Source organism: Antennarius striatus, chromosome 8, assembly GCF_040054535.1.
Source record: "Antennarius striatus isolate MH-2024 chromosome 8, ASM4005453v1, whole genome shotgun sequence".
NCBI lineage: Eukaryota > Metazoa > Chordata > Actinopteri > Lophiiformes > Antennariidae > Antennarius > Antennarius striatus.
This window is the reverse complement of record NC_090783.1, coordinates 17,475,972-17,490,070: the sequence shown is the minus strand read 5'-3', so window position 1 is coordinate 17,490,070 and position 14,099 is coordinate 17,475,972. Positions and strand designations below refer to the sequence as shown.

The 14,099-nt window shown below is 46.8% G+C and overlaps 1 protein-coding gene across 1 annotated transcript; it reads left to right on the top strand.

The window, feature by feature from the left end:
• The first annotated feature begins 87 nt into the window (after window positions 1-87).
• On the top strand, window positions 88-8,671 carry nfil3-5 (nuclear factor, interleukin 3 regulated, member 5). Its single transcript, XM_068321178.1, has 2 exons — window positions 88-378; window positions 4,849-8,671. Exon 2 carries the CDS (start codon window positions 5,377-5,379, stop codon window positions 7,246-7,248), a length of 1,872 nt encoding a protein of 623 aa, XP_068177279.1. The 5' UTR covers window positions 88-378; window positions 4,849-5,376; the 3' UTR covers window positions 7,249-8,671.
• The last annotated feature ends 5,428 nt before the right edge of the window (window positions 8,672-14,099 follow it).

Here is a 14,099-nt window from a genome sequence, read left to right as displayed (position 1 = left end):
CACAGACCCCGTGGGGGGGGGGGGGGCGGAGGGACTCTCGCGGAGGGATAGAGGACAGAAACGTGACTAGGCAGCGGGCTGTTACGCAACCATTGACCTACTAACACATATTTCTAGGAAGGGAGCCGGAGAAACTGGAGCAAAGCGTCCGGCACAACACACCGGCAGCCGGAGCCAAGACGCAGAACCCGCCCGACCCACCGACGAACCGCAGCCAGTGCGAGCACCGACGGCAGCAGGAGGCGAAAACTTTTCGGGTTTTTTTTTTTGGGGAGGTTCCCCTCTAAAACGGACGAGGAAAGGAGGAAACGGGAGTGAGACAGCTTTTGTGTCGGGGACGCCTTGAGTGTTAATTGGACTCCTCCAGGACGCACAGAGGTAACCGTGTTCCGACCCACCCGAACGCGTCTGCGTGTTGTTTCACCCGATCCGTGCGGGTTGTTTGTTTTTATTATTATTATTATTATTATTATTATTATTGTTGTAACGCTGACGTCCGGTAACCGCGCGTCGAGCGCAGCAGCGTGATGCTGATGACCGGGTATTGTTCACATGGCGGCTCGCGTGGCGCATCGGCGGCTCGCGCCCATGACTTTGAGACGTTTGAAGCTTTTTGTTTTTTTTTTGTCTTTTTTTTTTTCCGCGACTTTGAACGTCGCACGCGGAAAGCAACAAACGCGACTTTGTGGCGACTTTTGTGGCGTTTTTCTCCCCCCCCCCCCCCACCACCACCACCACCACCGCATTGAATGCGGAGCGGAGCCGCAGCAGCGCGGCCGGCCGGAGCCCGCGGTGCGTTCAATGTCAAGGCGAGGTTATGGTGGTGTTTTCCAGAGAACGGAGCAGCTGCTAGTTGGTTACCGCAGAGACAGTGGACGACATTGTTCCCCTTCACGTGGCGTGTTATTACCTGTGTGTGTGTGTGGGTGTGTGGGTGTGTGTGTTGTGTACGAATGTAGGTCACTAGATCACCTTGTTGTGTAGACATGGGTTCAGATGGAGAAGTCAGACTGAATTAAAGCACGTTTTGAATTTAATTATTAAATCACATTTTTAATAAATAGAGCTATAATAACAGCCAGTGACATCATTGTGTGTTAATATTTGTATTATTGTTATTATTTATTATTATTTATTGAAATAATATTAAAGGTAGCAAACAGTCTTCTATAATAAATGATTTATTTATTTTTTTATGCAGGTGTTTCGGTTAAACTTCACCTTCTCCAGATGTGTACATGGTGTTTTTAGGGGTTACGTCAGAAATACATTCACAGATGTTCAGGTTTGAAGGTGAAAATATCACACAATGTCTGGTTTCCTTTCTGCGTGAGTCACTGGGTGCTTCTCTCTTTGGTAAGGCGTTAAATACCTCAGAGAGATTCGCTGGGAGGGAGTCGGAGTGGATGACATAACCAGCACACAGCGGGGAGAAGCCATAAACAGCAGCTCCTCTCTCTGGAACAGACAAGCTTGTAATTGATTCCCGTTCAGGCGCTTTCTTCTCATCATTCATACCCAGATTAACGCCCAATCTTTATTTCTAACACGGCAAAAAAGCCTTCCTTTGACATCGTCCCCCAGAAATGGGTTCATCAGTGATGCCACAGCTGCTCTTGTGAGCTATTTTTAACCTGCAGTCTTTGTCCTTCAACTGAAAACAGGAAAAAGAAAAAGCTGTCTGCACCGGGGTATTTTGAAGAGAAGAGTTATTGTATATATAAAAAAAAAAACTACAGATTTGGTGACGGTTTTTAAAACAATGAGTGAACATGTAAGATGTGATGCAATGCGTGGAAAGCCCTGTCTGGTGAAGGCAGCCGAGCTCCTGTGAGCTACTTATTGATGCCAGCTGCTCTGGTTTCAGAGCGTTTGCATCGCCAGCGATCTGAATATAGGTCAGACATGAATCTGGGTGAAGGGACGCATGAGATGTACGAGACAACCTGTGATCGACTACGTCTGCTGATCCCACGAACATGAGACCCAATAACCACAGCTTCTTCTCTCAGTTTCTCTTCTTTACTGTCTGTTATTTACATATGTGTGGTTTTTTACTCTTGGAGTCTGCTGCTAATTTAGTTCATAAATTCTCTCAAAAGACGAGCTTTATGTTTCCGATTCCACATTTCTATATATAATCATTGTTATTCTTTATTTATTGCACCCAGTTAGATGTTTCAGTAACTGACGTGGATTGTCTGTAATCCTGTCTACCAAGTTTTTTGTCTCTTTACACAATGCTTTGGGCCAAAATGGAGGCTCCTAGCAGGGGCCCCCTCCACGTGTGTGGTGTTGAATCACTTAAAAGATGGAGGGTGGGGGGGGGGGGGTGAATGCCATGCATTTTACTCACACTTGCCACAGATGAGGTCAGAGGTGAAGCGTTTCTCTGCTGAGCGGCAAGTGCCTGGGAAGGAGGTTTTTTGGGGTTTTTTTCGTGAGCAAAATCACAGATTAAAAAAACTTAATCATTAGTGGGTGGATTAGCAGCGTAAATATCCCAACATAGTCTTTGCTCTCAGTCAGAGCACAGGGGATATTGCAGGGGATATTGCAGGGCATTCACTGCCAGTAACCTGTAGCTGCTGCTGCTATGTAATATGCATGTGTTACACAAGCTCAGGTCTGCAAGCAGAGAGATTCAGAGCACGTCCGTTACGAGCAACAACAGCCCCTCCCCATGCGGTCCTGAGAGGGACCGATATGAGCCAGTCCGGCTGCAGAGATGGGTGTGTGCCGTGACGTCAATGCCGTCTCCCTATCGCTCCAGGTCCTTTTTTCTTTTTCCTTTCTTTTTTTTAACCTCACGCCGTTACAAATCAGACGCTGTTGCCCGAGTTAATGTTGCATGAAAATCCCTGAGGCGTTCTAAATCTCATTCTAAGGCCTGTGACGTGTTCAGGTTTGTTTTTTTTTTTCTTTTTTTAATTCCCCGATGCTAGAGATTCTCTGATGCGGTTCTGATTTCCACCGTTCCTCCTGTCACCCCATTCCTGTCGCCCCATTCGTCTGCGGCTCTATTTTTAGTGCGCTCTAATCGTCCCTCTCCCGCCTTCCCCACCTTGAAGTCCCACTGACCTATTTAGAGGCGAAGCGTCAAAGACGGGAGGAGTGTTTACGGCCGCTTTCTAGGTCAGTGGAACACAGCAGACGTATACTCGCTTCCTTCCTGCCCGCCTTTGTTTGGTGCTACCCCATCCTCCCCTTCAAGTCTTTATGAAAATCATTCAAGGGTGGGGATGAGGGGGGGTGGGGGAGGCTGACCCCACATTTCTCCACATCTGTTGTTGGTTGTATTTCAGTCCGTCTTTCTCTGCGGCGGAGCTCCACTCCTCTTTTTTTAAGAACCAGAGGAGGTTTCGACACCGTTTGGCTGCATATTTCTGACTCCCTGAGTTACGACATCGAAGTGGGTAAATAAGTGGTTAATAATTCATCGCCAGAGCCACAGTGTTACATGGGCACTTTTCTTTTTCTTTTTTATGGACTGTGACATAATCTAAAAGGGTCACTGACCCCTGGAAAAGCAGATAAAATATTAGATTAAACTGTTACGTGTTGTTGACGTACTATCGAAAAGTCAGCCGTGACGTGTAAATAAACCAATAAAAAACACCAAAAAAAAGCAAACATGATTGTTTTGTTCAAGCAGAGAACTTTTACTCCATTTTCTTTTCTTCCATTTTTTTTGCCTTCTTCCTATCACAGATTAATTATTGACACCAATCAGTGAAGCTTCTTTGTTCAGGTCTGGTTTCACAGCAGTGTGGAAAAAAACTCCACAGTCGGCTAAATAATAGAATTCCATCATTTTTTCCTCTCAGTGGTTTTTTGGGTATCGTGGTAGCAGTGGATAAAGCAGAGACTGATGCTGATGCTTGTGTTGCTTGATTTTCCAGTGTTGTGAATGAAAACTGACACCAGACCAGTTGTTGTTACCCACTAACACATTGACCTAGATCACGGCGTTCCCTCAGCGCGTCACAAAAAGACGTTTTCCTGCCGTCTCATCACTGTCTTCTTATCCACTGTGTGACGTGGAACCGTCACAGAACGGCATGCGTTCTTTACCACATAACGCCCAGCAGCTGTCGCCATCTGTAACGTTATGATGTAATGCGGAGTGGGCGGGGCTTCTTATAAAGTTATAATGTTGCTGCTGTATGGGAACGTTGAGCACCTTGTAGTGTTGTGTAATTTTAGACAGTGTTCGGCTGCTGGAGGAAATGAGACATTACCACCATGAGAGAGCTCCCCTCCTCCACACACACACACACACACACACACACCAGAAGCCCATTTTAGAAAACAATAAAAGTAGACATTTAACGTCATTCTGGTCACATAGGTAGATATTGGTGATGCTTCAAACGCGTCTCCATCCGGTCTCTGCAGCGCTGGCGCCGGGTCGGCCCGCTTCAGTCCTCCTTAGGCCACAGCAACGGCGTCCCGTCTTATGCAAGAGCTCTGCGGCAACAGCAGCGGTACATAAAGTATGTTCGGACCCGACCCTGTGTCGTGGTGTGTCCCTGCACTCACACACCTCCTCCCTCTGCAGCCCAAGGAAACAAAGACGAGAAAGACAAGCTTTATGTAACCCTCTGTTGGGGGCGGGGGGAGGGGGGGTGGTAGACGTGGTTGGTTATGTCATAGCTTTTTGGCACAAAGGAAACTGTGACAAACAAATTGTGTTGACGACAAGCTTTCGCTGAAGAGCTCTGCGCTGGAATGTAATTTGACCAGACTGCAATTTTATATAAATATGTGGCGCAGCAACTGCAAATAATCTCACTGACTTTCCTCTCCCTCCCTTCCCTTCCTTCTCTCCTTGTCTTCGTAACCCAGTTAGCGGTCAGCGAGCAGCATCACCGGAGACGGATCCTCGGGGAGCCCGTAACCAGACGGACTGACCTACATCCTCCAGAGAAGCAGGGCAGTGGCCTGACAGGCATCGCGGCTCTGCTCCAGATCCCGTACGGCGTTGATAAACTCAGTCTCGCCTCCAGCGACGCACTGTTGGACCGTTTGCCAAGACAGCTGCAAGACTCTATGACCCAAAGACAAAGTTCTTTCTTTTTATAGGTTTCCTGTTCAGTACATTAGTTCAATGTCTGAGGGTTTTTTGGCGTTCCACCTCTTCTTAATATTTTTGGCTAATATGGACACTTGAAGGTTTCCATCTTGAAAATTAAGCAGAACTCAATGAGGCTGTCGCTTCAAGGAGCACAAATACCTCATCATAAAGTTTTTGCAGATCCGGCGACATAGGTCAAAGTCTTTTCCGGCGAAGCAGAAGCCTCACATAGAGTTACATCTTTTCCCTTTCCCCTTTACCCTTTGCTAGAGTTGCTCTCTAGCCCCCAGCAGGGAAAAATGGAAAGTCTGAGTTTACATATCCCATCCACCAGCAACAAAAACGCCATTGAGGTCGACTCCTTCTCCAACTACGGTGGTTCCCTCCCATCTCCTCTTCCCGAAGGTGGAGCGCGACTCGGCCGCCAGGCTAAAGGTTCTAAACCCAACGTGACCTGCCGTCGCAAGCGAGAGTTCATCTCCGATGAGAAGAAAGATGCCTGCTATTGGGAAAAACGGAGGAAGAATAATGAAGCGGCGAAACGGTCGCGGGAAAAGCGTCGCCTCAATGACATGGTCCTCGAAAACAGGGTTCTGGCACTGAATGAGGAGAACGTTCGACTAAAGACGGAGCTCCTTCAGCTCAAGTTGCGCTTCGGTCTCATCAGCACAGCCTCGTACATGGAGAAGAGTCAGCAGATCTCCAACAGCGCCGCTGTCGTCAACGCCATCAGCAACGGGAGCAGCTCCAACGGCACCCCAAACAGTAACGCCTACCTCTCCAGCAGCGGATACTCCAGCGCATCCCAGGTGATGCTGAATTCTGACTCCTCCGAGACGGAACAGTCGAGCCGTGGTGACTGCCACGCTCCGCTCCACAGCTACTCCCCCCGAGGATCCATCTCCGACATGTCTGACGGCTCCTCCAGAGACAGCCCCGAACCCATGGGCTACAGCATCAAGAAGGAGCCCGCCAGTTTGGAGATGGTCCGCCTGGAAACCGACAGGATGCCCAACGGGATTTCCAAGGGGCTTCCCAATGGTATGTCAAGTGGGGGCTACCATGGCAACCACACCGCTTTGGTTCCACCTCACCAGCAGAACGTCTCATCGGCTGAAAGCGTCATGGACTACCAGCACCACAGTCAGCCGCAGCAGTGCCACATGGAGACGTCCAGTCACACTCCTCTGGCCGCCCAGAGGAGCGTCATCCTGTACCGCTCCAGCAGCGGCTGTTACCCCATGGAGAGCCAGAGACTGGATGAGCAGCCGTCCCAGCAGAGCAGACCAGTGCAGCAAAACCAGCTCACCCTGACCTCCAAGTTCTCAGACTGCTCAGTGACCATCACCGAGGTCGCCGAGAAGCTCGAAAGGACCAAGACCGTGGACTCGCCCCAGTACGAGTACGCCAACGGCGACGCAGAGTCTATGAGCGAACTGCAGCAGAGGTACGACCTGGGGTGTCAGCAGCAGCAGGAGGATCATCACAGGCACTTCAGCTACCGGGGTCAGGAGAGCTTTCAGCACGAGGAGAACCACCAGAACTCCTTTGCCCCCAATCTGATCCACAACACTGAGGAGGGCAAGACCTCCTTCCCACAGCACAACAGCTACCTCAATACACTGGATGAAGAGCCCCCTGTTCTCACCTATGAAGGAGGCCCCCGAGCAGATGGTTTCTACCAGGAGAACTCTTCCACTAAAGACACCTCGTCCAGCGAAGGAGACCCTCGCAGCTCCGATAAGGAGGGCTCCACAGACGACGAGTCTCCTTCCTCGTCCTCCTCGGACATCAGCAGCTACCACCAGAAGGAGGCGGGAGCTTCCGCCTCGTACGCCGAGTTTCAAGCTGAGGTCAAAGCCACTGCCTTGCCACACAAGCTCCGCCTCAAATACAGAGCTCTGTCCAATGGGGGAGCAGGAGTGCAGCTTGAGGGACTGGTCCACACCCCCTTGTCCCCTTCGCCCACTTTGCCTCAGCACCCCTACTTGGCATTAACCAGCAACCCTCAGACCAGCCAGGCCATTGAGGAGAACAAAGATCTGGACAACAACTCAGAGTACGCAGAAGATGTCAAGTCTCATGTGAGCGAGAGGGCGGGGTCTAAAAAGGAGGGAGGAAAGAGGGGAGTGAACGGTAACAGGGGTGTACGCAGCAAGAGGCGGGATTAAGGACAAATGGTTGACATCCCCTCTCTGACCCAGAACAGTCGACTTCACAGCTCCATCTCGCAGACAACGGGTGTGGGGGTGTGAGTTCACCTTAACGTTTCACTGTGTCACCCCCCCCCCCCATACCTTTACTCCTACCTCCCACCTGTCCCAGTAGATCACTTAACAAGGGAGGGGACAGAATGAAACTCGAGCTGGAGACTGGGATATTTCCCGTGTGGAAAATTTGAACATGATTTAATTTTTCATAATTGTAACCTGCCTTGGTGGCCGGCCAGCGTTTACTGTGGCATTATGGGAACATTCTTTTGACCAAAGAACACATATGCTTCATCTGGAGTTCCATTCGTCCTCCCTCTGAACACACCTGTACCGTAAGCCCCTCCCACCATCTGCACACACACGCCCCCTTCACTTCTGAAGCACTTAGATTGTATAATGTGACAAATTTGCATATATGGAATATATATTTTAAGAATAAAAAATGTGGCAAAATAACAAAAATAAATAAATAGAGCAGTTTGGTGTGGAGTCCTAGACTTCGATGTGATGAGTTTGTTCTTGTTGTGAGATCTTGTACAGTCCCTCTTTTGTCTAAAACGATGCCTCAAATATGTTCTTTTAATCCAATCGTACGAGCCACAAAATGAGGTACGCTCTTTTCAGACGCGTCAGTCCGATCGGGATTTCCTTCGACACTCCTCAGTAGTCAAGGCCAGTTCTACACATATCAAGTCAGGGCTGTGTGGACATACATGCACACACCGCTGTTGGCAAAACCTGACAAGCACAAGGCAAGCCTTGTTTAAAACACAACAACACAACTTCATTTTAAGACTCAAATTGTCTGTCTGATAACCGAAATGGCTCAAAACCAGCAAAGCTGCTCTCCTCTCAAGGTGCCTCTTAATTGTGTTGTTCCTCGTCCCACTTTGGCCCCCTCTCCTCTGCACTGAGTCTTCAGCTTCATCCAGTCTACAAGTTAAACTGTTTCACTTCCTGGTGCCTGCCTCCGGCCACTATGTATAAATGTAAAAATGTCTCTCTATCTTGTATACTGCTGTCATTATTTTATTATTTTGTTATTAATAATTTTATTTTATATTATATTTGACTATAATTCTTGCGACGTGTACTTTCCTGTCATCCTGTTGTGTCATTTTGCTATCTGCTCCTCCCGGTTGTGCTGTGTATTTACCCAAGATGTCCTTTGACACACACACACCCCCCCTCCCCAATTACCATTTGTACTCTGTTACCATATAACTCTGTTGTTTGCCGAAACGGACTTCCGAAAATGTGGGGGAAAAAATTGAATAAGGCTCGTCCGGAAGGTATTATGTATTGCTATACTTCATGTGGATATGCAAAATGGTTACAAAAACTGCTCATTTTTGATGTGAAAGATTCAAAATGGGTAAAAAAAAAAAAAAAGATAATAAAAAAAGTTTATTGAACTCATCAGTGTTGCTTGAATTTTTTGAGTCCTTTTTTTTTAAGTGCAGGCATCAGCACCAACTTTTTGTCTCCTGACCCAGACAGTAAGTCTGTCCCCCAGTGGAGTTATATAAGCAGCCAAGAACTGGTTCTACAAGTCGCTGCTTAGGCCGACTACTGGCATGGAGTCACAGAAAGCAATAAATACAACACAGACCATGTGGAAGTTCAGAGTGAGAGGGAGCTGTCAGCTGAATTTAAATGTAGCCGTAAATATGTTGGACTGATAAGATGGACAAAATAATCAGTAAAACTGATGAAAGCTCCAAGATGAGCAGCTAGACTTGCTGCTTTACTGAAAGAAATCACATTTATAGAACGTTTGGGATTGAATGAAGGAAGAAAACCGATATTAGTGGATTTATTTTGTGAGCAGTGTGATCGATTTAGCACCTTTGCTCAGTTTCAGTCACTGCTCTCATTTAGACTTGCTTTGAAATGTCTTAGAAATACTACAAATAAATAAACCTACTTAAATGAACAGTGGTGAATTTGTAATCTGGTTTTTAAACTATTGAAGGATGGATCTCAAATGAAAACAAGAGCAAACCGTTTCACAATAACAGAAATGAAAAATAAATACTGAAAAAAAGTACAGTATTTAAGAAATGATGAATATTTCTGTTCATACTCAGAACGGCTCACTACATTTTTACCAGATGTGATGTTGGACAAAAGAAGACAAACGTCGAAACGTATCAGAGTGAATCGAACAAAAAAAAAAAGTTACACAACAGTCCTGGGAGAAAAATGCGTCAGACTGCAAACGCAGTGTGACGGCCTCTGCCTGACCTGCCCTTCATGGACGGGAACAGCAGGCTGGCATGGGCAGAACGAGGCTTACGTAACCCCGACAAGATCCTTCTTGACGATTTCTACAGAACTGCTCTGGTAGGATGTAAACAGTTGCTTTTCTTTATTGTCTAATCAGCGTTTTAATACTATGACCCACATTAAATCCATCTGTAGAGCTTGGCTGGTGCAGAAACATCCTTCCCACATCTCTATTTCAGATGGAAAGAGGAACGTGTTGAAGCAGTCGACCACAGACGGCCTGCTTTTCATCAGACATGAAACTCCTGTGTTTTTCACTTTCCTTCCATGCCAACCGCCTGGCTACAACAAGGTGACATTCTTCAGAAAAACAGCAGGGCTTAGTGCTCTATTCCTCCACCACCACCCCTCTTTCTTTTTCTGTTCTCTCACTCACTCATCCCCTTTTTTTCCAGCCCATATTTGAGCTGTAAAAGCTGCTTTGTGTTGTGAGGAGGCTTGTGAAAACTTGTGAAAACAGGCCAGTGGAGAAAAAGTAGGTCAATGAGGAGGACTAGGAGAGGATGAAGGAGGGGGTGAGGAGATAGAGAGAGAGGGAGAGAGGGTTTATTCAGAGTGAACGGTTGGGTGTGTGTGTGTGTGTGTGTGTGTGTGTGTGTATGTGTGTGTTGGGGGGGGTTACGTCACATGCCTCTACAGTATAAACTTGAGCTTTAAACTACTCAGAAAGAAGCTCTCTAGTTGATGCCGGAGGGGACAGGTCACACACACACACACACACACACACACACACACACACGCACGCACGCACACACACACACACACACACACACACACACACACACACACACACACACACACACACACACACACACACACACTCTGCAGTGTGCATCAGTTTGCATAAAGATGACGTGTAATCATGAATGACGCACACAGACATCAGATGATCCCCTAGGAAGCACTGAGATGTTTGTCACAATCATTATTAAGTTCCTGCTTGAGTTTCAAAATGATTCCTTACAGGTGGGGAAACATTTGGGCTCAAGACAGATTTTAGTTTGTGCTTATTTCATGCCGACCTTTCTTTACCTCTTTGTGCATGTGTGTGTGTGTGTGTGTGTGTGTGTACAGCAGCAGAGATTGAACGCCCCACAGGCGCATGCAAGTTAATAGAAGCCGTGAGGATCACACTGAAATGTAGAAGAGAGTGAGTTAAAGGGTGGAGCTGGCACAGAGCTGCCTGTGGTTGTCAACAGCCGTGGCTGGTTATGTAACCGGGATGCTGCAGTATGTAGGTCAGCAGCACAGGGAGAGGCAGGGATGGGGTAAAGAGGATGTAGCTGAGGCGCATGTCGGACTCTGTTGCTCTGTTTCTGCGTGTAGGACTCCTGTCAGACAGATGCTTAAAGCAGGCCTGACAGATGTTGAGGACCATCAGCCGCTGCAGAAATCTGTGCTGAAGGAGACCCAGAGAATGAAATCACCTGCAGGAAATCACTGCAGAATGAAGTGGAACTGTCCAAGCTTTAAATGTTAACGTATCGTCTTTATAGGAGATGTTGATTTTTTTTTTTTACACCTTAAGTCAGATGGTTTTGGCAGATTTAAGATGTGATTAGAAAACATTTGCAAGCATGCATGAAGAGGCAAATCTCTGTTTGCATTTTGTTTACTGGGAAAATTTAGAGCTCATCTGTAGCGTGATTGTATTATAATAATAATAATCGAACCCTCATTCACTTCTTCGAAGGATCTGAGTAGATGTGAAGATGTGGATTCTTATTCAGTCTTTACGTTGCGTGTCTGTTTGTGTCTCATGTTTCCATCATCAGATACATTTGGTGGATGGTTTCATAATGTCAAATAAAGAAGTAAACAATGATAGCTGTGTATTCCAGCTGCATCGCCAGACGTGTTTCCTGCAGGCAGAGCCTGGAAAAACAAACTCTTCAGCTGAACATGTTTGGTCCGATGTGTTTCAGGAGAGTTCTCCCGTCTGCTGCGAACAATCCTTCGAAGCACGCCACTCTGTAAAATAGGTCAGTAAATGCCTGTGTGTGTGCACACACACACACGGCTAAGATAGATGTTACTTCATTATCAAGCACTGTCACACACACACACACACACACACACAGACACACACTACACGTTTAAATCGCAACGTAAAAATAGGCCACATAAAAGTTGTGCAATTGCGCTGAAAGTAGGCCACTGTGTGAGCGTGCACGGCTGCACACGCGTGTGCGTGTGAGGCAGATGAATCAACTCCATGTTATGTAATGCTAAACCCCTGGAGACCCATTACCAGACCTTGTGCCTTTGTGCGGCAGGAATTAGAATGTACTTGTGCGCGGCGGACTTTGTGTGGATGAGAGCGATGCCCTTGTGACTTTAACAATCCTTCACCATCCTGTGGAACCTTCGTTTGTTTTCACACAGTTTGAACACAGCAACTCTGTGGGGGGAGAAGCACCACCCTCATCAGGATTATTAGGGGTTTGAAGTCTTGTATTTATGGTGATAACTGATAATAATTAAAAATGAGTGAATTTTATCTATGTGAACTTTTGTGTGGGTACTCTTGGGTTGAAAAGATGCAAAATAAGCGACAAAAAACATGAATGTGCTTTTGCTTTTTTCTGGGGGAGTTCAAAACATGTCAGACATTACATCAAATTAAAAGATAAGAGGCCTTTTTAAACAGCCACACGCTGCAGCGCTGCTGATTTTAAGTGTATTTGTTAAAAAAAAAGGTGTAATTACAAAAAAAAGATGATGAATCATGTTTGCTTATCATTTTGCTCAGATTAGTGCATTTTCAATGAATATGCTTTATTTTATTTATTCCGTCAAATGTTTAAAGCACACATTAGCTTTAGTATTAGTATTAGCACTAAATGCTCTGTGGGGTTTCCCACAGTGCTGATGGAGAACTCTGACTCAGGGGTAATGAATGTCTCTCCCCTGCTTTCCCATAAATGATTCATATTAATGAGGTCCATGTGTTCAGTTGGGATATTTCACAGACAGCAGAGGAACAGTGACGGGTCTTGAACGCAGCTCATGTGCCCAGGTTCAAACTGGAGTGGCCTCATTGTTCCATAAAGAGTTTAACCAGAAATCCACCGGAGATCAGTAAAGATAATGAAATACAGAGAGAGGAAGCTGTTTGATTTCTAATAAGAAACCCTTCATCATTAAGGAAGTTATTGGAGCTTCAATAAATAGCAATAACGAAATAAAAACAATAAAATCCTGAAGCAGATGTCACACAGTTAGGTGGAGTGTTTATGTCGTCTCGCTTTATGGATGACGTGTTCTCCTTCATCTCGTTAAGAGTTCAGTTTGAGGATGTTCTGCAGACACACACACACCACCAGGATTATTGCACAGTCTGCATTTCCATTAGGAGACAACATCCCGGCGTTTCGGCAGCCCGGCAGACACACTATATATATACGTAGGAGGTAACCTGCAGCCCTTCATGGTGGTTATTAAGTGGATTAACCCCTTCAGATTAGTCTCAGCTATTCCTCCCATCTGTCTACTGTTACACCACAGACCTGCAACTGTACCACCGACACACGAGCAAACACACCAGGCTTTAGACATATGTTCACCTGGCAGGAAATCTGCTCCCTCTGACCCACTGCCCTGGAAATCTGGGTGTGATGAGTGTGCTGCATTTTACTGGAGACACACACACACACACACACACACACACACACACACACACACACACACACACACACAAGAGTTGTCTCCTACTACAGAAAAAAATAAAGTTAATAAAAACAACTAAAACTATAATGCATGAACAAATGAACCTGAACATCAACGTATCCCAGCATGCCTCGCTGCAGCTGAGGGCTCCTTCAGCTGAAGACCCCCCCCACCCCCCAGGGATCCTGTTTCTAGAGAACTAGAACACCGTTCTCTACAGCAGGGCGGATCATGAAGTTATTTAAATCCCCAGCAGGATAAATCTGGTTGGGGGGCAGTGAAGGCTGTTTTTTGCCCCCTCCCTTGCTGCCAAGCAGCCCGAGCGGGGCCGCTGTCGGATCAGCTTCCAGGGTAAAATGTGGGACGGCGTGAGTCTGATGAGGTCATCCATGTTTCAGGCTGGAGTCAGGGGTCATTACTGATCGATCCTCCACTCTCGTGTGTTACACGCTGAACGCTGGCGAGCTGTCAGTGACACCGGTCGGTTCGTGTCGGGGAAGCGGCCTCGTCTGGCCTCAAACCTGAAAGTCATTAAACCTCCATGAGATGTAAGGACACGCCAGAAACCACAACCACAAACGAGGAAAAACAGACTGTTCTGCCTTCTGGGGGGAAACAAACCGATCATAGCTAGTTTGATTGGGTTCTTAAGGTGTGAGCCAACACATTCACACACACACACACACACACACACTTCCGTGTAATTAAAGAGAGTCACCCAAAGGATCGGGTTGTCCTCCTGGACAGGATGTCCATCAGACATGGTGAACGCAGATAAATCAATGAAGGCAAACAGAAGTCAAAACCCCAGCTGGACCAGAAGCTCTGCGCCAGGCAAACACAGACAGTTT

What these genes read in the sequence shown, in the direction of transcription:
- nfil3-5 (XM_068321178.1), top strand. Translation starts at nt 5,377, where the DNA reads ATGGAAAGTCTGAGTTTACATATCCCATCCACCAGCAACAAAAACGCC.